The sequence below is a fragment of the Talaromyces marneffei genome, chromosome 3, assembly GCF_009556855.1.
Source record: "Talaromyces marneffei chromosome 3, complete sequence".
Lineage (NCBI taxonomy): Eukaryota > Fungi > Ascomycota > Eurotiomycetes > Eurotiales > Trichocomaceae > Talaromyces > Talaromyces marneffei.
The window spans coordinates 741,594-764,120 of NC_072350.1; the positions used below are offsets into that span (position 1 = coordinate 741,594).

Consider the following 22,527-nt stretch of genomic DNA (forward strand, 5'->3'; position numbering starts at 1 on the left):
GACTGGCTGGCTGCTTTCTCTGAAGCTCTTCACCCTTCAAGCTCTCGGTTTCTCCCACGACATTCGAGTATTGTTGTAGCCTTTGCTGCACTCTGCGATGAACTCCATACGTCAAATTCAGGCGCTGAACAAGCGCGAGCTTGAAAACGCAGTGTAAGTCACCCTTGCTGTTTTCTATCCAAGGTAAAATTGAAGAGACGTTTTCTAACATGGTGCTCATAGAACACCCGAAGCTTCCTGGCACGCCGACTACCGTGATACAGCATACATTTACATCGGCGGCTTACCCTTTGACCTGTCCGAAGGTGACATCGTGACAATTTTCTCCCAGTATGGCGAACCGGTTCACGTCAATCTCATACGTGACAAAGACACAGGCAAAAGCAAGGGCTTCGCATTTCTCAAATACGAAGATCAGCGGAGTACGGATCTTGCGGTCGATAACTTGGGAGGTGCGACCGTGATGGGTCGTGTGCTACGAGTTGACCATACCCGATACAAGAGGAAAGAGGAAGAGGGAGAGGAGGATAATGTGGCAACAATCATGGGCCAGAATGCGAGAGGGGCTAGAGGCGAGGACGAAGATACAGATACTGAACGACGGCGCAAAAGCCGAAGGGGAGATACTAATGAAAGTGATGTTGAAGAAAAGCCACGGCCGATGCTCAAGGAAGAAAGAGAGTTGGCTGAGTTAATGCGAGATCATGATGACGAGGATCCTATGAAGGAATACCTTATCCAAGAAAAGAAGGAGGAAGTTGCCAGAGCCCTCGAAGTTTTCAAAGCAAGCGAGAAGAAGTCATCGACTCGACGGAAAGACAGTCGTGAGCGCTCGCACAGACATCGCCATCATCGACGCAGACGAAGTGAGGACAGATCTCGCGAAAGATCCCACAGGGATCGAGACGAGACTAGTCATAGAGAACGACACCGCCGTGACCGATCAGAGTCTCCTCGTCGAAGACGAGAAAGGTCAAGAGAGCGATCTAGACGCGAGCGAGATTAAGATAATGGCATATTGAACAATTTTGTTACATATCTACATTTCAAATGTGGACAAAATTATGCACATATCGACACCACCGAAGATTGACACATCGCATGAGCAATTCTGAAAAAGCAAGTGCTTAAATCACAGCCTCGCGGACGCTGACGAATTCTTCGTTCAACTAATTCCATCATCGAATCACAAAGCGGCCGAGTGGTTCGTCATTGTGGTGATCTGACTATTAATGATAATGCGCGGCATTATATATCCGGGTTGGAACGGGCGTGAGTTGACATGGCGTGAATAGTCGAGTATGCGCAACAATTTGGATCAAATTCTGTCACCGGCGGGTTTATTCATCCTCCCAGGTAGCGCTTCCAGCCCTCCCTGACGCAGAAACGTTTACCATCCTCACCCTCACGGATGACAAACTTCTCCCAGCGACCTTCTTTACCAGCACCTATTATCAAAATGGTATGATCGTCTGTCCATCCAAGCACACCTTTGGATGGCCGTCCAACAGATGTACCCAGTGGAGGAATATAAGGTGTGCCGCCCCGCGAATCATCTCCGATCTCGAAGTGAGCACTTCCGAATGAGTAAATATCGGAGAAGACTCTGGGAAGCAAAGGGATTTTGCCCAGAATACCCCATTTCTGGTTGGCCCCATCTTCGGAGTATGAAGACGGAGATTGGCTGCGTCGCGATAACGTTCGTGGATGCGGGAGGTCGAAGACATGTAACGTTGACTTATCTGAAGTGACTGCCAAGTATGTGTTTGACGGGGAAATTGCAAGAGAGAATATCATGGCATGGTCAACGCCTCGTCGTAATTCGGCGATCTTTGCGCAATTCCTTGTAGAAAATACCCGTATCAGAGTACCCTTGTCTTACAGTCAGAGCTGAATAACCAATATGAGTTTCGTGGACATTACCGTTTCGCTTGCTGTAGCTAACACCTCGCCATCTGGACTAAGCACGATCGCCCTTAGACTTGTACTGTGTGCTGGAATGATGCTGACATTTCCCGTCTCCAACTCAACTAGTTGAACTTGTCCCGCAGACCTCCCGGGAAACGCTAGGAGCTTCTTGCCGAGGCATATCAACCCTAAAGGATTATCTGTAGTTTCAAAAACCGACAACTTTTCTGGCGGTGTAGAAAATGCGAAGACATGGACACTGTTGAGGAGGGCAACTACGATGCGCGACTTGGATAAACGTACTCGGAGGACGGAGGTTCGGAATTCGAGCGTGATCACGGATTTTTGTTTTACGTCATCCCAGATGACCATCTGGGATACAACTCAGCATGGGTTGAGCGCAAGCCTTCAAAAGAATACACGGCAGACCTTATTTTGCGGTAGCTTTGGTTGCTTACCTCCGCCAACGATGGCTAGGTAGTTGGACTGCCCTAACATTTCCGCGACACCGATGCCGGCATTGAAGTCTAGGGTTGAAGACTGTTCAGCACTCACTGTCTGGCTTTTGGTACAAACATAAAAGATAGCTTGAATGCACACCTCGAGACACTTTGAGTTCACATGGATCTGAGTTGAAGACTGTTGAATAAGATGATATCCATAAGCTCCTGTTTGTTTACCTGTGCGGGGGGGAGATGCGATGGAGCGTACCACAGAAACCTGTATCTAGGCCGACGGAGAAGCAGCTACTGTCGCTGTTGAAGGCTGCGGACAGGGAGACAGGCCCTGCCGAGTCATCGATAACCTGGCGTGTATTCATTTTGCGGCGTCATATGGGGAGAAAAGAATACTACGTATGATGCTGGTAGTTGCCGGTATGCCGGAGGCTATCAGCAACATTCGGTAATCAATGCGGAGACAGATATGGAGGAGCTTATGTAAAGATGTCTCCGTAGTTAACTAACTAGTTAACTAAGTGAACTAACTTCCGGTAACCAATCAACAACCTAAAAGTAAGCTCTTCCGTGTGTCCAGAACCTTTGGTAATAGTGAAGTTGGCATGGACATGTACAACAAGCAGTGGTAAGTGATGATCAAGATTACGATACCATGGGTAAAGAATCGAGCAATCGTGGAATTGCAACGATGAGGCTGGAATTGAGGAGTTTATATGCACACTGGATGGTAGATACAAGGACGATCCCGAATAGCCCTGCTAAGAACAGTCACACAAGAAGGGTCTCTCTTCTGAGAGAGCTATCACATCAAATAAGGACGTAGTAAGTACAGAGAGTACAGACTCTACGGAGTACAGCGTGCTCGGAGTAGGAAACAAGTGAGGGAAGGCACGTGACGTGCGGTGGGCCAGGAAAAGGGGAAAGAGCCCATCCTCAGCGGCAAGCAGCCGCGACTGAGACACTAACCACTAGACCCGCCCAGCCAATGGCAGCCGCCCACTAGACAGCTTTCCCCCCTAAACTCTCTCTTGTCAATGTTGTCGCTCTCCCTCCTGCCTCAGGAGAGAGTCAAGAGTCGGTCCAGCAACATCTTTTCTTTCTCTAACCTTCAACTTCCTCCACATCCCCCCGACCCCAACGTCTTCACTTTCTCTATTTGTCGGTCGCTGTCCAGGATATCTATATCTATCTCCCACGTACTTGGGATATTCCAACCATGATGTCTTCACCTCTCAACGCGGTATGCTTGGTCTCAGTCCCTGACTTTGTTCCCCGGACTCGTTTCGGACCACAATTATTCTACGAACAGACTGCAAATCGATCCCCCATACTAACAATTGATGTTTCAACCTCTAGATTCGTCGCAAGAAGAATGTCAAGAAGGGCATTCAATTCTGTTTGATGGTCTGTGGTGCAAGTGGAACAGGTGAGTTTATTTGTGACTGCTTGGTCTGCCATCAATCGACAATTGAACCATGACCCTCTAACAATGGACTTCATGTGACAGGGCGTACTACATTCGTCAACACACTCTGCGGGAAGAAGGTTCTTGAGCACAAGGACGCAGATGATGCTGCCAATGCACACATTGAAGAGGGGGTCCGGATCAAGCCCGTGACAGTCGGTAGGTGAAACCTGGTTTACGCAGCCTTCTTTGGCGGAACAGCGCATGAGGCTTACTACCACAATTAGAGTTGGAGCTCGATGAGGAAGGCACCCGTATCTCTTTGACCATTGTTGACACCCCCGGATTCGGCGACCAGATTGACAATGAGGCCAGGTATGAATCTCATATCATTGGATCTTGAAAGATGAATCGCTAACATCAAACAGCTTCTCGGAGATTGTTGGGTACCTCGAACGCCAATATGACGATATTCTTGCCATGGAGTCCCGAATTAAGCGTAACCCCCGATTCCGGGACAACCGCGTCCACGCCCTCCTCTACTTTATCACCCCTACCGGCCACGGTCTCCGAGAACTTGATATCGAATTGATGAAGCGTCTTTCTCCACGTGTCAACGTCATCCCTGTTATCGGCAAGGCAGACTCTCTTACTCCCGCAGAGCTTGCTGAGTCCAAGAAACTCGTGATGGAAGATATTGAGCACTACCGTATTCCCGTCTACAACTTCCCTTACGATATTGAGGAAGATGACGAGGATACCGTCGAGGAGAACGCAGAATTGCGTGGTCTCATGCCATTCGCCATTGTTGGTTCCGAAGAGGTCTTGGAAATTGGCGGCAAGAAGGTACGAGCCAGGCAGTACCCATGGGGTATCGTTGAGGTCGAGAACCCCCGTCACTCAGACTTCCTCGCCATTCGAAGCGCACTTCTGCATAGTCATCTTGCCGATCTCAAGGAAATCACCCACGACTTCCTTTACGAAAACTACCGTACTGAGAAGCTCAGTAAGAGTGTTGATGGCGTTGTTGGATCGTAAGTGTTACTGATATGCCACAGCCATCTGACAAATGACTAACACTTGCCAATAGAGCCGAAGATTCTTCCATGAACCCAGAGGACCTCGTTTCCCAGTCCGTTCGCCTCAAGGAAGAACAGCTCCGCCGTGAGGAGGAGAAACTCCGTGAGATTGAACTCAGAGTACAACGCGAGATCAACGAGAAGCGCCAGGAACTCTTGGCCCGTGAGAGCCAGCTCCGAGAAATCGAGGCTCGTATGCAACGAGAAGCCAGCGCCCATTTGGCTGCAGCCGAAGAGACCAATGGAGATGCCGGCGAGGCTTAATTATAGTGATTATGTACACGAACTCATGTGCTGGGTGATGTACGCCTCAGTAGGTCTATGTTCTAGTTGGTCCTGGCGATGTGAAACCCTTGATCTATGATACGGGAATTGATGGTCCGGTGAGATCCTCAATGAATTGGTTGTATGACCTCAAACTTCACAAGAAGGAGACCGGGCTGACACCATTTTCCCCTGTGGATTACCATCTGGCTTGAACTTCCTTTTCCTTCTTACGTGTCTTGCTTATTACACCTCGGAGATCTTTTGATTGCGTTTCTCGGTGGTTTCTTACCTCGGATTGGGAATAACACCTTTTTATTGATGGCTTTAAATTACCTTCGCGGAATCAAAAGAAGATCTTTCCTGTTGATATCTTAGTCCAGATTCCATTCTTTTTTTTTCCTTCCCTTTTTCACTGCCCCCTGGTTTGAGCTTGCAGCACCAAAAAGATTCCCAGTCACCTGTGACGTTCATTTTCTGGATTTAATATTTGTTTCCTTATTTTTAGGTATATCAATAATTGTATTTTGTTATGTTATGACTTGCTATATGTAAACATTTCTTTATACCGAACAACAACCCTCCAGCTACAGTAAGAGGCTTACGGAATTGCATGTGGGAGTCCAAAGGGGTTAACGTCATCATTCCGATACTCATTCATGTTTTCGTACACAAATAATCTTTATTCCTAGGAGATTTGTATATATGAATGAGGATGTAGGGTTATACTGTATGGTAAACGCTGGCGCCACAGTCAGTCATTATCCTACATAGAAAGGGGCACATTTTGTTTAATGTAGCTATATGTCAAGTAACTACCGAGAACCTGCCAGTTGACAAACTTGCAAAGATGGAAAGATAATGAATATAATCAATGGCAGGTGAAGCCCTGGAGGTTTTCCGGAATTGGATAATCAGCAATGATATATAAACGAAACGAAGCAATACAAGCAAGAGCAAGCCCGTACTTTGAAGAAGTGAACCCCTTTCAACAAGTCCAACGAGAGGAAAGAAAGTATACATCAATCAGATCCAAGAAGCAATCATAAAACGGAGTCAATAGATAAGCATATCTCACACGCTATATAGAATAAAATGAGTCGTGCGTGCAAAAAGAAAGCAAACAAGAATGGGGCAAATAACAATGACGACAACATGAAAAGTTCAGATGAAAACAAAATCCAAAAGAATAAGTAACACGCAATTTATACAACTTGCGTCACATTCAATGAAGGAAGAGAATGCTGATTGGTTCATTCTCAGCATGGTACAAAGCAAAGCCAGCCAGGTTCATACACAGCTTACAAACATGACAGTAGATAGAAGGGTCGGTCATTTCACTCATCTACAGAAAACAAGATGATAATGAGAAGAAGATAAAAAAGGGGGGGAGAAAGAGAACAAAGGGGATATCAAAAATCAAAAGATGAAGTAAAAGACCATCTTGTTCTCCTCATCTTATTCACATGTTTTATTTCATTTCACTGTAGCCTTGTTCCAGAAATCCAAACTAGCCACAACATCTTCTCCTTCCTCGTCCTCGTAAGCATACAGAATCTAAACAAGTTAGTAAGATTTAGATAGTAGGGGAAAAAGGAAGCGACTCACCTCTCGCGTCGATGAATGCAACATTCGAATGTTCTTTCCAGTCATGATATGGATAAGCTCACTCGTCTCGATATGTCGAATTTCGATAAAGTTCGGCTCAAAGGCTAATATGTACGGGTACGACAAGGCGAAAGCATTCGGTGTGCCCTCCCAAGATATCCTCCAATCTGGTCGGGCTCGCCATCCATTTCGATTGACAAAGAAGGAAAAGTCGCTGTAGTTCAAAAGGAATTCTCCGTTCATTCGTTCAATATGGATAGGCTTCACGTTCTCTTTTCGCGCAACAAAGTCCAAGGATGTATCTGCCTGGTCGAGAAGTGACTGGCTTTCTGTTGTTTCGAGACTGACAACCTCGAAACCTCTGGCACAACCAACACACAGAGTTGATCGCAAGAAATGCACGGAAGAGGACTCAGCTGGGATATAATATTCCTAGACAAACCAGTAAGTATTCAACCCCGATGATAATGCCTCTATATGAACTCACCTTGAATGGTTTCAAGGCTTCTTGGCCTCCCCTGAACATCTTGCCCAATGCCGGTTTCCTGCTACCCCTTGCCAAGTTCTCCATAGGTTCAAAGACCTTGATAGTAGTCGATAGCGCAGAGGTCTTGACAGAGCACACGAGATGCCGTCCTAGACCGATACCGACTTTGAAGAAGTTGGCGTGTCCCTGAATCTTCTTTGGCCGGCGAGCAAGAGGGTTCTGACCCTCATTGACTTCTAAAGCTTCCATCGGATATGAGCTAAGAGTCTTGTTGGCGAGGACCAAGACTAATTGATACTCTTCTAAAGTATCAATCTGAGTAACTGCAGTGGCATCTAATATGCGTCTTGGCTTCGCACTCTTGTCCTTGGGCCATCGCTCTGCCAGATAGATACCATTGTCTGTACCGATAACCAACTTTCTTCCGCCGTCTATAGACATATCAGTATTGTCTTGATATTGCGAGAATACAGTGGAGTATGAAAAACCTACCAGTCGGAACCAAGCAATTGACCCTATTGGCCGTTGTGAAAAAGTTTTCGCAAAGGATGGTTTTGGAATAGAAGTTACTGTTGCGCTCCCGAAGCTTCCTCTGTTGTTCTTCGACCATTTCAATGAATTTTTTCCTTTGCGTTGGCGACGTGGCATATAATGTCAAATCATAACCACCCTTTCCAAGATGTCTGAAAGTAATTGGCAGTCCTTCTTTCGGCGCCGGCGCATTAGTGGGAATGACCTTTCCAGGAATGAGACTTGATGATGATCTTTTTGCTAATCCAAGCCTGGGAATAACCTCATCCATTTGAGCAATCACCAATAGCTCGAGTGGAATTGGCTTCTTGTAGACTCGATATTCCTCGCGTTTGTTAACCACCTTGATGCGCACTAACAGTACAGCATGATCGAACAAATAGGCAGTAACTTCAGAACTATCAGTTGGGCCTTTCTTGAAACCCATCTTTGTAAGCATTTGTCGATTCTCTTCAGTGAGTTTCAGGTCAACATAATCTCCTGGGTTAAATTTCAAGGCTGCATTAAGCTGAACCAAGTTGAAGTGATTCTCCGCTTTACCACTCTCAGTATTGACTCTGGAAAGGAAGTCTTTGATCAGTCCAATAGCCTTCGGGATATCTTGTTTGTCTGGATTATCATCGGCGGTATTCTTAGCCACTTGCTCAAGAAGAAGAGGATATCGAGCAAGACGTGTGGTAGGTTTCGTAAGATAACCGTTCAGCTCCAACTTTCGTGACTCCTTCAGGCGTTCGGTTTCTTCTACAAAACGAGCAAATGCAGGGTTGGAAGCCTTTTCTTTTTCAAACTCATACTTTCCGTAGAGCTGATTGGCACCGTATTTGATAAAGGGATCAAAACGCGGGACGTGCTGCAAAAAAATGTCGCCAACTGTACGGACAACATGGTTCTCTTTTTGTCGAGCGTTGAGTGCTTCGCAAAGAGTAGAATTGACTTTGAGCACCTCGAGACAGTTTCCAAAGACGGTCCGGATGAATTTTTCTCGTCGATGCTCGGGAATCGGAGATAAGCTAGTGTTGCCAGCTGAACGCAGTGGTCGCATCCAAAAGTCTCGCAAATACTCCAAGTCTTTGACAAAATCTCTTTCGGTGTACATGATCTCAAAAATGATTTCCTGACGCTTCTTCTCTCGGTCTTCAAGCGTATCCGAGACCTCCTTAGGAACCATGTTGATCCAAAGCTTCTGGTCATCATTATCATCATCTGCGTGGAGACTACCCTTGGAAGAGGAATGTCGTAGACCTGGCTGGGGTTTGAGGTTTAGGCGAGCTTGTTGTTCAAGTCGCCTAGGGCAAGCAATTGAGTAGCAAAGATTATCGCGCGTGCAAGTTGGAGAATAACACTCGGTGAGTAGAGTAAATACCCCATTGACGTCCGAAGTGGGTGATTCTTCAGTCATGGTTTCCTTGAACTGGTATATTTCAACGGAAGAGTCTCGAAGACGGTGATCATATGTCACATCATGGAAGAACTTCTGTGCATCCAGCGCACGGCCCAGTAGCAATGCAAGATTGCGGTCCTGTGTTCTAATAATGTGAGCGATCAAATCCACAGCCTTTGAGCCTGGGAATGCATTCTGATAGGAAAGCCCGTTCTTCTGATATTCTGCAAGAGGCATTCCTTCGCGGAAGACATCGGCGACACGTGAGAGTAGAGCCGGATAGACCAACGGCTTTGATCTGCGAGCTGGTGCGACCGCTGTCGTAGTGGTAGATTGAGTAGTTTGTTTCTGAATAGGCTGGCTTTGTAGACTCATTGTCCGATCGGGGATAAGCGTAGAAGCCATTGACATAGTTCTTGAGGTCACGGATGCTTCACTCGGACGACGTGGACGATAATTGTCTTCGTATTGCCCTTGCTGTTCTGGAAAAGCTTGGGGCTGAGCTTGCATCTGAGGTTGTACATGTGCCTGCGCGGGAAGTAATTGAGGCGGTATGTGATCGGGACCAGAAGGTGGTCGCCTCGTCGGTACGGTCCTGCCATAGGCTGTTTGGGCATGTTCATGAGAAGATGAGTAAGAGCTGAGGGACATCGTACGCGGATCCTCATTCTTTTCAGGCACCGGTCGTCCTTGCGGCGTTCTTGCAATAGAATTATAATTCTGGCTACGAATGAAGTTGCCCGGAGGTTGGTAATTGTTCGGTGGCTGCGAGTATGCCTGGGGATGCCTCACTGGAACACTAGCCATGGAGCGAGAGCGCCCTGGGTCTGAATTCAAAGCAGGCGGGGGACGACCGTGGGGAACAGGAACATTAGGGTTGGAATAATGAGGACCCGGCCTGGGATTTACTCGGGTAGGCCCAGGATATTGTCGAGGATAATTCTGGGGTGGCTGCTGGTGGTGTGACGGAGCGATATTTCCATTCGGAACCTGGTGACCTCCATAGCCATTGACAGGACTCGCTCCGTATCCATTAGGCGGTGGCCGAACGCCCCCTCCTGGCGGTGGTGGTGCCCTATTTTGCATTTGCATCTGAGGCGGTGGGATATGGGAGGTCATCGTACGCGCTCGTTCATTTGAAAAAGGAGGGGTTTGTGAGGTCATTGTTTGAGATCGGCCGGCATGTGCTGATGAACCAAAGATATCAGAAAAGGCAGCATCGCGTCTCGGATTCGATGCTTGTCCATATGGATTTGGCCGATAATTTCGGCCTTGCTGAGACCCTAAATCCGCCATGATGGGCGAATAGATAGTTGCAGGAAAACGACTGAAGGATCGGTTAGCTCGTTGTGCTCCGATGACCGCAATGTGTAAAGAATGATGCCAAATTGCACTAGATGGTACTAACTTGAGTGAGCTATGGATAAAAGGATCACATGCAGGGCCCTGATAAGGTCACAGGTGAAGCAGGAAAGACACGATGGCGTCTTCCCGAGATAGACACTTTGAAACAAACGACGAAGCGTGTCTGCACTCCGGGATTCGAGACTCAATTTTTGATGCGTTGTGTTTCGCTATTTCGGCGACAAGCGACTAGCAAGTGCTGGAGCCGACTTGATTTAAGCAACGAGGGTGGAAGGAGCCTTGGGCGCAACCATAGAACAGGGCCCCTGCAGTCATGCCCTCCGCATCCTTCTTCGACGGGAATAGGAGGCTCAATGGAGACGCCTCGCAAAGGTCCCACGGCAGTCGAGGCGGGGTATGCCGTGGAGAGGAATGGAGAAGAATGGGAATCGAGGTATCAATAACGAGTGTGGTGGTGATGAAGCAGTAAGCAAGCCACGGAGGTGGTTTGATTGTGTTGTGAGTCTGGCTTGGTCAAGGCCTTCGTAAGGCCGAGCCGGAGAGACTTCCGCCAAGCCCAACTACGGCAGGCTTTAGAGGCCATCTTGGCAATCTCTGCCAAGTCTCTTGGCTCAACAGCGACAGCTTCTAGCTACCACAACTCAACTTCAGGCTGTCAATACGGGCTACACTTACCTGTGGCCATCAAATCCTTGTTTTCCTACTTTCTGCAACTCGCTATATTCGCACTCAACGGCCCTAATATAAGGCACCCGACTACGGCCCGTCGTCCGTTGGGCAGTGTAGTGTTGTACGTCAACACGCCCGGGTTCTGAACCTGCATCTACCGAATACAAACGATTATAGACAGAATGGCGGACAATGAATATGCGCCAAAATTTGCGCCGTTCTTCTCCTTTGTATGCCTATCCCCACACCCCGTTAGATGCGTCGTGCTAATCAAAGCAACAGGCAGGAGTAGCAGCCGCGGTAAGTCCCCAGAGGATATCGTTACATATGCCGACGATTTACTAACTCGCTCGAAGATGATCTTCGGGTGTATGTGAAACAGACTTGCGAAATCTTGCCCATCCCATGTTGAAATGAAAGCTCACAAAAGGCAGCAATCGGCGCGGCATATGGAACTGCCAAATCAGGCATCGGTATTGCGGGCGTTGGACAATATAGACCAGACTTGATCATGAGGGTATGCTAATCGATCTAGGATGCATTTTTACTTGACTAACTCGGCATAGTCACTGATCCCTGTCGTCATGTCCGGTATTATTGCCGTCTACGGTCTGGTCGTCGCAGTCCTTATAGCCAACGCAATGAATCCTCCTCCAGGTCAAAATACCAGTCTATACACGTATGTCTCAAAATTATGGTCTCATGGCGCCTGGTGTACGCTGATTCTAATGTATGCATACACAGGAGCTTCATGCATCTTGCATCTGGCCTTTCAGTCGGCCTGGCCGGAATAGCCGCTGGATATACAATTGGAGTTGTGGGAGATGCTGTAAGCATGACCTTGAAGGCTGAACAGTATATTCGTTGCTTATTTACTTTTTTAGGGTGTTCGTTCGTACATGCAACAATCCCGTGTCTACGTTGGAATGATTTTGATCTTGATTTTCGGAGAAGTCTTGGGACTTTACGGGTATGTCTATCGTTGTATTCCGGAAGAATGAAACTCAGCAATGTTACTAATGCCATGTAGTTTGATTGTCGGTCTGATTCTCAACTCGCGCAGCGGCGGTTAGATTGGTACAGCAATAACTCGTATAACTTATTTGAAGCTCAAGACGGTGAGCATTGGCCGACAGAATTACGACGGCCACATTTCAGAATCTAGATGTCTGTTTGATGTCTCGATATTTCATTTATCTCGGCGTTGGGAGATGCGAGGGCTTTTATTCATGAACAGACCACGTGTGATGAGCAATCTGCTCTCCCAGGAGGTCTGCTTATTGCCAGGTCAATTGCAGACAACTGCACAATGTTAATTATATGTACTACCAATATCACTTGAATACATTCATTGCTTGAACGGCGTGTGCGTACCTGGAGATGGATGGAGATAGGCACATGTGAAAGCCCCGCCAAGAATACGTCAGAGTAGGAGTAGGCTTAACGGAGGCTGCGGGGACCAAGCGCAGAACCACCCAAGTCGGACCGTGGTTGTCCAGAATTTGGAAAGGGACAAATCTTCAATCTCTCTAACAATGCAATTCACCGAGAATTCAATTGCAGACTCCTGTATCATCTGTTAAAACGATTGTACTGTTCCAGCGAAGAAATACGAGCTATTCAGCTACATGATCTAGTTTCGGCTCATCTCGGCGACCCCCGACGACTGTCACTTCCTCATACTTTCGCGCCAACTTTGCGACATTATTGAAGTCAGAGCTGAGAGATGACCGCTCGCTACCAGTATGGCCACAGAAACAGTCGAACCCACGATACATGAACACGAACCGATAAGCAATCCCATAGTCGTGCCTAAAGTACAACCCGCAAAGTCTGGAGATGTCACTCCGTCTTCTGTGCCGGATACAGAATCTACTACCACGAAATACAGCACGATAAGCTCTGAAGAAGATTTTTCGTCCCCGGACTTGGGCCAGCCGAACCGAGATTTGCAGCTAGATGATTTTGAGCTTATAAAGACATTGGGAACGGGTATGTCACGTCAATGCGCCGGCAGATTGACAGAAAGTGCAATCGAAATTGGAACTGACTTGTCAATTTGGCTAGGAACCTTTGCGCGTGTCTGGCTTACACGCTTGAAGAATAACCCTAAGAAAGACGATGTCTATGCTTTAAAAGTCCTGCGCAAAGCAGACGGTATGTCAATTGACCTCATTTCTAAGCTCAACCGTACTAACCAAGATACATGCAGTGATCAAGCTCAAGCAAGTCGAACATGTTCGCAATGAGCGAAGAACATTAGATGCAGTGGTCGGATACCCATTTATCACAACTCTGATCACCACATTCTCAGATGATCAATCTTTGTATATGCTGGTATGCCATCACCCATCCACTTTTCTTATTTCAAATAGGCCCAATCTGACTGAGTAAAAGTTGGATTATTGTCCCGGCGGCGAAATATTCAGCTACCTACGGCGCGCGCGCACATTTAGCGATGCAACAGCCAAATTTTACGCCGCAGAAATCACATTAACCATAGAATACCTCCACGACGTTCAAGGCGTCGCTTACCGAGATCTTAAACCAGAGAATATATTAATCGATATTGACGGCCATATCAAACTAGTTGACTTTGGATTCGCAAAACAAGTGGGCAACCGTGAAACGTACACCCTCTGCGGAACACCAGACTACCTGGCGCCAGAAGTGATCCATAACAGCGGCCATGGTATCGCAGTCGACTGGTGGGCATTGGGAATCCTGATTTATGAGTTTCTCGTCGGACAACCACCCTTCTGGGACCAGAATGTCATGCGTTTATACGAACAGATCGTCGAAGGCCGCCTTCGCTTTCCGCACAGCATGAACATGGCAGCGCGTGATATAATCTCCCAACTCTGCAAAACAGATGTGACGCAACGCCTGGGCCATATCCAAGGGGGATCGAAACGAGTCAAATCACACCCTTGGTTTGACAGTGTGAATTGGGATGACGTCTACCACCGACGTGTCAAAGGACCTATTATCCCACGCGTAGAACATGCGGCTGACGCAGCGAATTTCGAGGAGTATCCGCCTCCACCGGATTCGGACCAGTTAGAGCCGTATACGAATGATATGAGGAAAAAGTATGAGCCGCTTTTTGGTGATTTTTGATTTTGACCATGCCCTCAGCAGGGTCATCCATGTACTTCTTCTTCGTCTCTTAACAAGAAGGCAAAAGTGTTCCATGTGGTGGATACATTTTCCTTTTTTGTTCCCTGCTTATATTTATTTGCTATTTATATTTCATCATATACCCATGAAGAATGGCTGGACATACTATGATTGTCTTGTTTGATACACACCTGTTCTATATTCTCTTCTCATTTATACCATTTAATACTACATATGTGTGGGATGACCCCAAGAAGGCAGTGGTAAATATTGTAACGTAACTCATGATAAATTGCACTTCTCCTACTTGACTTCGATGTAACATTTGAAACATTTCAAACAATGGATCATTCAAATCCGTAGTCTTCCTGAACACGTCAAGCAAATAAACAATCAAGCCCACCTATACTCCTCGCTCTAGACGTAAAAGTATACATAGAAATATAGCAATGTCGAGGTATAGAAAGATATCCAAAGGGTGAATCAGATTCAAAAAGCAAAAACGCCGTGCTGATGCGCTACTGACGATGTATATCAGCAGAGAAAGTATATGATATTTTTACAAAGGCTCCAATGGCCGGCCGAGTCGTTTGGAAGTCCGTATGCGTATACGTGGGTATAGATGGTGTGTATTAGTAGATGCGCTCGTTTTGTGGCTTCCATGATCCTAGAAGTAGCTGCGTTAGCAGGGTTTACAGACTGCGAATATAAGGAGGAATACCTTCAAACCTATGGCTAACAAAAGCTAGAGGATCGTCTAGCCCTTTAGCACCCATCTGATCCACGCCCGGACTAAAACTGGTAATCGGCAAAACCGCCACATCGCCAATTTTCTTCTGTATAGTCAAGCCCGAGAAGTCCTCATAGGTGACGTTCCCAGTGCCTTCACTGATAAAATAATCAGGGTTGTTGAAGTAGCGGAAGATAGCATCAGTCCATACGGCAGGGCCAGTAAACTCCATAACCGATTTGTCCAGCTTGGACATGGTCAGGATACCCTTTTTCTTCATTCGTAGAGCATCCTCAACAATAGTAGCCACCACGTCACGCAGGACTGGATGGCCGGGTTTGGCTTGGATAGTCCATTGACAGAACTGTATTCTGCGCGAGTACCATTGGTGCCAGTCAGGTCGGTCCGGATCAGCTTCGATGCCAATCACGAGGCCGACTGACGACGGATCCATATCTTCTGGTAGCCAGTCGACAACCGGCTTGAGCGCTTCCGTATCAATATCAGAGTATATGCCTCCCCGCGCCAACAGGATCAAATACCGAAAAAGATCCGCCTTCAAAACGGGTGCTGGTAATGAATTGTACGCCTCGACCACTTCCGGCACGGAGCCATAGAGATATTGAACTAAGTGAACTGCCGATTCATCTGATATTACTTCGTGAACGAACTCCGGGTTTGTATCTGTCCATGTCGACTCCAAATAGCGAAAATGCTGTGGAAACGAACTGGAGCTGACCGAATACTTCCACGTCTGCCATATGTGCGCCGGAAACTTGCTGTCGAGATCATAAGGGTATTGATGCCGAAGCTTTTCGAGAAGTGTTGGATATGTAGTGTCTCCAATGGTGAGTTGCGACTCGAAGGTCCCCGCGCGACCCCTTGCCTGAGGCGGAATGAGCAGCGGCGAATCGTATATGGTGGAGGCTGAGAAGGAGCGGAATAATAGGATGATGCTGACTAGAAGCGCAAAGGCAATAATTGCACGTCGAGTGCGGGCCATGGTGGAAGTTCTTGCCGGATAGTATCTGGACTCGAGGTCTTTCATGTTGTCGCAAATTGGCAACGGGAAAGTCGAGAACCGAGGGCGACAGCGGACTCGCTAGCTATCGGTTCTTGTCAAATCAGACACGATATCGAATCGAGAGTAGGAGGTGCCAATTCTGGCTGTTGTGTCCTGCGTTGGGGGAGAATACAATACGACATGCACCAGGTGCGGAATGAGTCAGTCAATCACAATGGCTTGAGTGTCGAGGACATCATGAAGCTATTGTCGTCCTCTTCATGGAGTTGAATTGGATGTGCAAATTCCCAAAAAGAATGAATTGTTGTAATAATGATGGGGAAGGTTGAGAGACTTTAGGCATTGGTTTCCGGGCCAAAGACTCCTTTGAAGGTTCAGACAATTTAAGGGCGGAACCAACGGATCGGGCGTAGCGCCTTACGGTGTACATCAACACGAGTTTGGTACACTTGCCGGGCAATTCATGATTCGGCAAACCCTCTCAAGCTGTATATCTCTACGCTTCACAGCGAAGTGTTTCTACTACGGATACGTAGGTTATTACATTTGCCTTCTTTCCAGCGCCGATCGTGCAACATAACATGGACGTAAGAGAAGGACGATCTCCTGGAGAACGATGGATCACGGAACAACGTACTTCGGTATCAAACTGTACCGGTTATCTACTCCACAACGTCCCGGATACTCTCTGAAACAACCCTTGTAGCAGCCGATAAAGCACCATCGATCGCCATGGACGCCCTCATTCTAGCTGTTAGTAAATCCCTCAGTAACGTAACCCTGTGACTCCCCCTCCTTTCGAATCTGTTCTCAGAAGTGTACCATTCTATATACTCATGGTGAGTTGTGGACACCGCAACACAACACAGCACAGTGCGTATTATTTGGGCGTCGTCATCGATCCGCGTCATCCATGAGAGGCACTGTCAGAAGAAGAACAGGTGCATGTGTATACGGCCCGGTTAGTGGCAGCCCAGCCCATCGGAAGAGGGCTAAGCTTCTTTGTTGAAGTTGTAGTTCGTACTACTTCGTAGTAGTGTACTCCGTAGTGTACCACATAGTAGAGAGAGTACACAGGCCAAGCAGCCCGAGCCGAGACAGAATATTACATAATCGGCACATTCGGCAGCTGCAGCCCAGCCCAGCCAATCACATCGCATACGCATGGCGTGCTTTTTGGAGAAGCTGCGATGCGTGGGGAGCTTGCGGAGTCCAAAATTTGCGATCTCAAAGGAAAAATTGAAGCCATGCCGTTCTCGATTCACTCCCACCAGCGTCTGGGTCTGATAGATCCACGTCTTCTGTATATCATCAGCTGTCAACGATGATATCTCTACGAGGCGCCGTGCGTACGGCATCATCGTCGTACTGGCGGACGACAAAATCTGCACACCATACTAATGTTTTCCTCCGGACAAACATACCCAGAGTACAGGCGTTGTCTTCAACACAATGGCCCACCGTCGACAACCGGTCACGTCGCTGGACTCAATCCGCTGCTGCAATTCGTGAACAACCCGATTCCTCGAATCCTGCCATGTCATTTCCCTGCCTGGATGCTCAAGAGGCCAAAACCGTATCACTATCTACACGCTCCATGACCACCGGCCCGGAACCATCATACACTACCGGACACCATGAAAACTACCATTGCGAAAAGCCGTTGCTTCTCGACTGGGGCGGTGTGCTCCCCGAATTCGATGTCGCCTATGAAACTTGGGGGACCTTGAATGCCGACAAGAGCAACGCAATTCTCCTCCATACAGGTCTTTCCGCGTCGAGTCATGCGCACAGTACTCCATCAAACCCGAAGAATGGCTGGTGGGAAAAATTCATTGGCCCTGGGGCTCCTCTTGATACGAACAAATATTACATTATCTGCACGAATGTGATAGGTGGTTGCTACGGAAGCACAGGTCCTTCGTCCATTGACCCGTCTGATTCGAAGCGATATGCCACCCGATTCCCTATCTTGACGATTGAGGATATGGTTCGGGCACAATTTAGACTTCTCGATTCGCTGGGTATTCAGAAACTACATGCGTCTGTTGGCTCTAGCATGGGCGGAATGTTGAGTCTTGCAGCTGGCGTTCTGTTTCCAGAAAGAATGGGAAGATTGGTTAGTATCAGTGGATGTGCGCGCAGTCACCCATACAGCATCGCTATGCGACATACTCAACGACAGGTTCTTATGATGGACCCCAACTGGCAACGCGGCTTTTATTACGACTCGATTCCTCCTCACCACGGCATGAAACTTGCCCGAGAGATCGCTACTGTTACGTATCGAAGTGGTCCTGAATGGGAAAAGCGATTTGGTAGAAAAAGAACCGACCCTAGCAAGCAGCCTGCTCTCTGCCCAGACTTTTTGATTGAGACCTATCTAGACCATGCTGGAGAGAAATTCTGTCTCGAGTACGATGCCAACAGCTTATTGTACGTGTCCAAGGCCATGGATCTTTTTGATCTCGGCCACGCCCAGCAAATCGCTACCCGAGAACGAAGAGAACAGAACCAAAAGAGCATGGCACTCGGCAACGTTGAACGAAACGATGCTTCCTGCAGCTTGACTTTGCCGGACAAGCCATATGAAGAGCAGCCCGCTGCCTTGTCGTCTTTGACATCAGTAAACGAACCGGCAACCGTCGACACGACTGTCGACTCGACCGATGGTCCTCCACAAGATCTTGTCCAAGGCATGGCTGCATTGAAAGACCACCCTGTTCTTGTCATGGGTGTCGCAAGTGATATCCTGTTCCCAGCATGGCAGCAGCGAGAAATTGCAGAGACATTACGAGCTGCTGGTAATCAGAAGGTCGAGCATGTCGAGTTAGGGGAGGACATCTCTCTTTTCGGGCATGATACGTTCCTGCTAGATCTTGAAAATATTGGAGGTCGCATTGGCAAGTTTCTAGGATGAGCATCGTCGTCCTGTGTACATATAGAGCATTCAGCATAGCACAGCATTGCAGGCGTTTCATTGTCACATTCCATATCCAAATAGATTTGAACGTGATTAAATTACTACATCTTCTACACTCAGATACTTTTTTAAAACAGCTTGGATAGACAAGAAGAATGGACTTATAATTGTAATCAGTAACCCTCAGATTAGCTCTCTGGTTCCCACTGGCTTCCATGCACATTGTAAATAGATGCCGGATGCCTCAACTTTGGCTTTTGGATACTACTTGTCATCACTGGGTTACATGAATGGGAGAATGAAGAAAAAAAACAAAGTGGATGATAATAGTAAAAAGATTATTGTATTGGTGATTTTACGATACAGACAGATCACAAGACGTTGTTGTAAGCTGCCGAGTTAATAGCTACTTGACACGAAACAAAAGGTGCAAGGATGGAAATACAAACTCTCCCTAGCCTGTTCAGATTGAAAACTACCTTTGGGTAAAGGCTCGTCAACGACCTGCTGCACGCGGTTACCTGGAAGAGGCAACACGCGGAGCATCAAGTACCGTTTGAATGATACCTTGTCTCCGAGGTGTCCTAAGAATTTAGTCATCATATAAGGCATCACTGGGATTGTTCGTTCGGTTGATGTGGTGGTTGAGGGTATTGTACGAAGGTGAGGGTAGTAGGTACGATGGGACATGTTGAAAACGAGGTGACAGTTGACGCTGAACCACCGTCATTAAATGGTAGCGCCGACAATCAAGTCGATCCTTCAAGTCGCTAGTCATCGTTGTCAAGAAAGGTGATAATCAATGAGGTACGAAAAAAGACTGTCGTGGCTCTCAGATTTCTGTTCACCTGCATCAACCACACGTTTGACACGTCTTCTTCCACCGGTCAGGTCGAATTTGTAACCAGACTGGGGATAAAGTCCATGTTGGTCACTGACTTTCGTGGACCATATGTGTCAAAAGCTCATGTGAGAATTTTCTTCACCGAGACGTACACAGTCTTCTGGTAAAGAATGTTGTGTGCTGGTGTTGTTGAGAGAAGAAAACAGGACTCGGGGGAGCAACAAACTTAAAGACGTGAAAAAGCTAGCCGAGGTGGATCAACGTCGGGCCGAGATAAGGATCACGTGACCGGCTTCCATCTGATAGCAAATCTGCATGAAAACAGCGTCATATCAGCACGTGATCGTATTTGCTGTCGTGGTCTAGCATGACTAGCTGGCTGCATTGAGCGCAGATATTAAAATATCTATCTGAAGTGTGAGATTCTGTTACATTCCTCCATCCTTACAATGGACACAATCGCTAATTCTCATCGATATGGCTTATCGTGATCACAGACGCTACCGCTCTTCCTCGTACTACGACGAAGACGATTACCCAGACCAAGAATTATCTGACGATATAATCGCAGAGTCACGGCGATACCAGAATTCGAGGGATCAACGAGAAAACAGAGAACAAAAAGAGAGCATGAGCTCGTGGCTCCAGAGGCAGGCTGGCACTCACAATGTCCAGCTTGCCGCTGCGGCAATAGTGTCTGGAGCTGCTGTCGCTGCAGGCATATTCGGCTACCAAGCATTGAGAAGACGCGAAGCCGTTGAAACACTCAAGGCTTCAATTCCACGGCTCGATGAGCAGCATCGCACAGAGATCCTCAACGAATTCGGCACTGTTGGCCCTCTGCCAGCACTAAGCAAGGAAGATGAGCGCAGTGCAGCTCTTGCGCGACGAGCACAACAAGGAGATTACGATGAAGACCTTATACTCGAGCAACTCGCCAGAAACCGAGTCTTTCTGACCGATGACGGCCTTGAAAAACTTCGCTCGTCGTTTATAATTGTCGTTGGTTGTGGCGGTGTTGGTTCCCATGCAACCGCAGCTTTGGCTCGGTCTGGAGTGGCCAAGATACGGCTTATTGACTTTGATCAAGTCACACTTTCATCCCTGAATCGACATGCACTCGCTACGTTGGCGGATGTCGGTACGCCCAAAGTTCACTGTATACGGCGCCGAATGGAGCAGATTGTGCCGTGGGTGCACTTTGACTGTCGAAATGAGTTGTTCGGCGCAAATGTGGCTGACACACTCCTCGCTCCGTGGACGGGTAAAGAATCTAATGGGCAGAAACCGGATTATGTCATTGACTGCATCGACAACATCGAGTCCAAAGTCGAACTGTTGCATTACTGCCATAAGAATTCCATAAAAGTCATTTCGTCCATGGGAGCAGGTTGCAAATCTGACCCGACCCGTATCGGAGTGGCTGATATCTCTGTGAGTACGGAGGATCCACTATCTCGAAGCACTCGTCGGCGCTTGCGTGTTTTGGGTGTGGCTTCCGGAATACCGGTTGTGTTCTCTGTTGAAAAGCCAGGTCCCGGGAAAGCGTCCTTGTTGCCTCTTCCCGAGGAGGAGTTCGCCAAAGGAAAGGTTGGTGAATTAGGCGTATTACCTGACTTTCGGGTCCGGATTCTTCCTGTGCTTGGTACGATGCCTGCTGTTTTTGGGTATACCATAGCCAACCATGTGATTTGTGCTGTTTCTGGTTATCCTATCGACTACAGCCTGGCAGCCAAGAAGCGAGAAAAGCTCAGCGATACTATGTATTCACTCCTACAGAGCACAATAGAAAGGTTGGTCAGAGCAGAAGTCAAAGACAACGAGCTTGTCGGACTTCGCATGCCACTCAGTAAGGAGGAAATTGGTTATATCGTCGATGAAATCTGGCGCGGAAGAAGCGTTGTTAGCGGCATCTCCAACCGCTTGGTCCTTGTTCCCTGGAAACGGCCAGTGGAAGGTTTCAGAGTAAACCCGCAATGGGAGAAAGACGGGCAAAAGCTCGTTGCCATTGATTGGAGAAACCTGGTTTGCATGACGAAGGAAGAAGCTGTACAACACGAAAGAGAAGTTCTTTTGGGAAGCAAGACTGTTGAAGAGGTGTACGATGATAAGGTTCTACAGTTGATTGACGCACGTTTGAAGGAGGCGGAGATATATGAACGGTTTAGGTAGCTATACTGCACGACTTTATGTACTGCAGTGAGTGAGAACAGATTCTACTTTTCTCGCAATGCTTCTAAAGAGGAATCAAAAAAAGTCAATCATAAAAATTGACATGAGTGTGTCGAACACTATACAGTATAAACATGACAGCCCCTGAAGCTACTATACTACAGAGTAGTGGTCGTTAACTTGCAGCGTAACTACATCGTTGATATATACAGACTTGCTCAGTCGACCAATCAACGGTCCCCATTTGCCGGTATCGATTTGTTATTGGTTGAAGATAGCACTAGTGGGTCTGGCAGGGGCTCTAACTTTCTTGGACGTCTTGGAAGTTGGAAGATGAACGAACCTGAATGACTTGATGGACGATGACGCTGAGACATGGCTACAAACTACATTTGGCATCTTGAACCTGTCCTATGATCTTTTTGTCGAGGATTGCGGACTTTCTCATACCACGGCGCCGGAGACTCCCAGATATGTTGGCCGTTTGGAGATCTAGGCCGGAGCTTCAACATTAATATCATATCATTCCGCCGCAATCAGCAATCTGCCAAGATCGCGA

At 47.5% G+C, this 22,527-nt stretch overlaps 9 protein-coding genes across 9 annotated transcripts; 6 read left to right on the forward strand and 3 right to left on the reverse strand.

Moving 5' to 3' along the window:
• Positions 1-97: 97 nt before the first annotated feature.
• EYB26_004020 (uncharacterized protein) lies at positions 98-1,006 on the forward strand (the record flags this gene model as incomplete). Its single annotated transcript, XM_054263314.1, has 2 exons — positions 98-153; positions 223-1,006. The coding sequence occupies 2 exons, from the start codon at positions 98-100 to the stop codon at positions 1,004-1,006; spliced, it is 840 nt and encodes a 279-aa protein (XP_054119289.1).
• Positions 1,007-1,344: 338 nt separating this feature from the next.
• EYB26_004021 (uncharacterized protein) lies at positions 1,345-2,728 on the reverse strand (the record flags this gene model as incomplete). The annotated part of the gene is made up of 5 exons (XM_054263315.1): positions 1,345-1,872; positions 1,924-2,280; positions 2,338-2,435; positions 2,509-2,547; positions 2,620-2,728. 5 exons carry the CDS (start codon positions 2,726-2,728, stop codon positions 1,345-1,347), a joined length of 1,131 nt encoding a protein of 376 aa, XP_054119290.1.
• Positions 2,729-3,582: 854 nt separating this feature from the next.
• Positions 3,583-5,114, forward strand: EYB26_004022 (uncharacterized protein; the record flags this gene model as incomplete). The annotated part of the gene is made up of 6 exons (XM_054263316.1): positions 3,583-3,606; positions 3,723-3,792; positions 3,874-3,990; positions 4,059-4,146; positions 4,200-4,805; positions 4,862-5,114. 6 exons carry the CDS (start codon positions 3,583-3,585, stop codon positions 5,112-5,114), a joined length of 1,158 nt encoding a protein of 385 aa, XP_054119291.1.
• Positions 5,115-6,590: 1,476 nt separating this feature from the next.
• On the reverse strand, positions 6,591-10,417 carry EYB26_004023 (uncharacterized protein; the record flags this gene model as incomplete). The annotated part of the gene is made up of 4 exons (XM_054263317.1): positions 6,591-6,671; positions 6,723-7,154; positions 7,210-7,640; positions 7,702-10,417. The coding sequence occupies 4 exons, from the start codon at positions 10,415-10,417 to the stop codon at positions 6,591-6,593; spliced, it is 3,660 nt and encodes a 1,219-aa protein (XP_054119292.1).
• A 920-nt stretch (positions 10,418-11,337) lies between these two features.
• Positions 11,338-12,228, forward strand: EYB26_004024 (uncharacterized protein; the record flags this gene model as incomplete). The annotated part of the gene is made up of 8 exons (XM_054263318.1): positions 11,338-11,385; positions 11,438-11,455; positions 11,512-11,524; positions 11,590-11,672; positions 11,722-11,834; positions 11,900-11,984; positions 12,040-12,125; positions 12,186-12,228. The coding sequence occupies 8 exons, from the start codon at positions 11,338-11,340 to the stop codon at positions 12,226-12,228; spliced, it is 489 nt and encodes a 162-aa protein (XP_054119293.1).
• A 672-nt stretch (positions 12,229-12,900) lies between these two features.
• Positions 12,901-14,275, forward strand: EYB26_004025 (uncharacterized protein; the record flags this gene model as incomplete). Its single annotated transcript, XM_054263319.1, has 4 exons — positions 12,901-13,147; positions 13,223-13,312; positions 13,368-13,492; positions 13,553-14,275. The coding sequence occupies 4 exons, from the start codon at positions 12,901-12,903 to the stop codon at positions 14,273-14,275; spliced, it is 1,185 nt and encodes a 394-aa protein (XP_054119294.1).
• A 632-nt stretch (positions 14,276-14,907) lies between these two features.
• Positions 14,908-16,053, reverse strand: EYB26_004026 (uncharacterized protein; the record flags this gene model as incomplete). Its single annotated transcript, XM_054263320.1, has 2 exons — positions 14,908-14,942; positions 14,997-16,053. 2 exons carry the CDS (start codon positions 16,051-16,053, stop codon positions 14,908-14,910), a joined length of 1,092 nt encoding a protein of 363 aa, XP_054119295.1.
• A 1,300-nt stretch (positions 16,054-17,353) lies between these two features.
• EYB26_004027 (uncharacterized protein) lies at positions 17,354-18,949 on the forward strand (the record flags this gene model as incomplete). Its single annotated transcript, XM_054263321.1, has 1 exon — positions 17,354-18,949. The coding sequence occupies one exon, from the start codon at positions 17,354-17,356 to the stop codon at positions 18,947-18,949; it is 1,596 nt and encodes a 531-aa protein (XP_054119296.1).
• A 1,324-nt stretch (positions 18,950-20,273) lies between these two features.
• On the forward strand, positions 20,274-21,968 carry EYB26_004028 (uncharacterized protein; the record flags this gene model as incomplete). Its single annotated transcript, XM_054263322.1, has 1 exon — positions 20,274-21,968. One exon carries the CDS (start codon positions 20,274-20,276, stop codon positions 21,966-21,968), a length of 1,695 nt encoding a protein of 564 aa, XP_054119297.1.
• Positions 21,969-22,527: the final 559 nt, after the last annotated feature.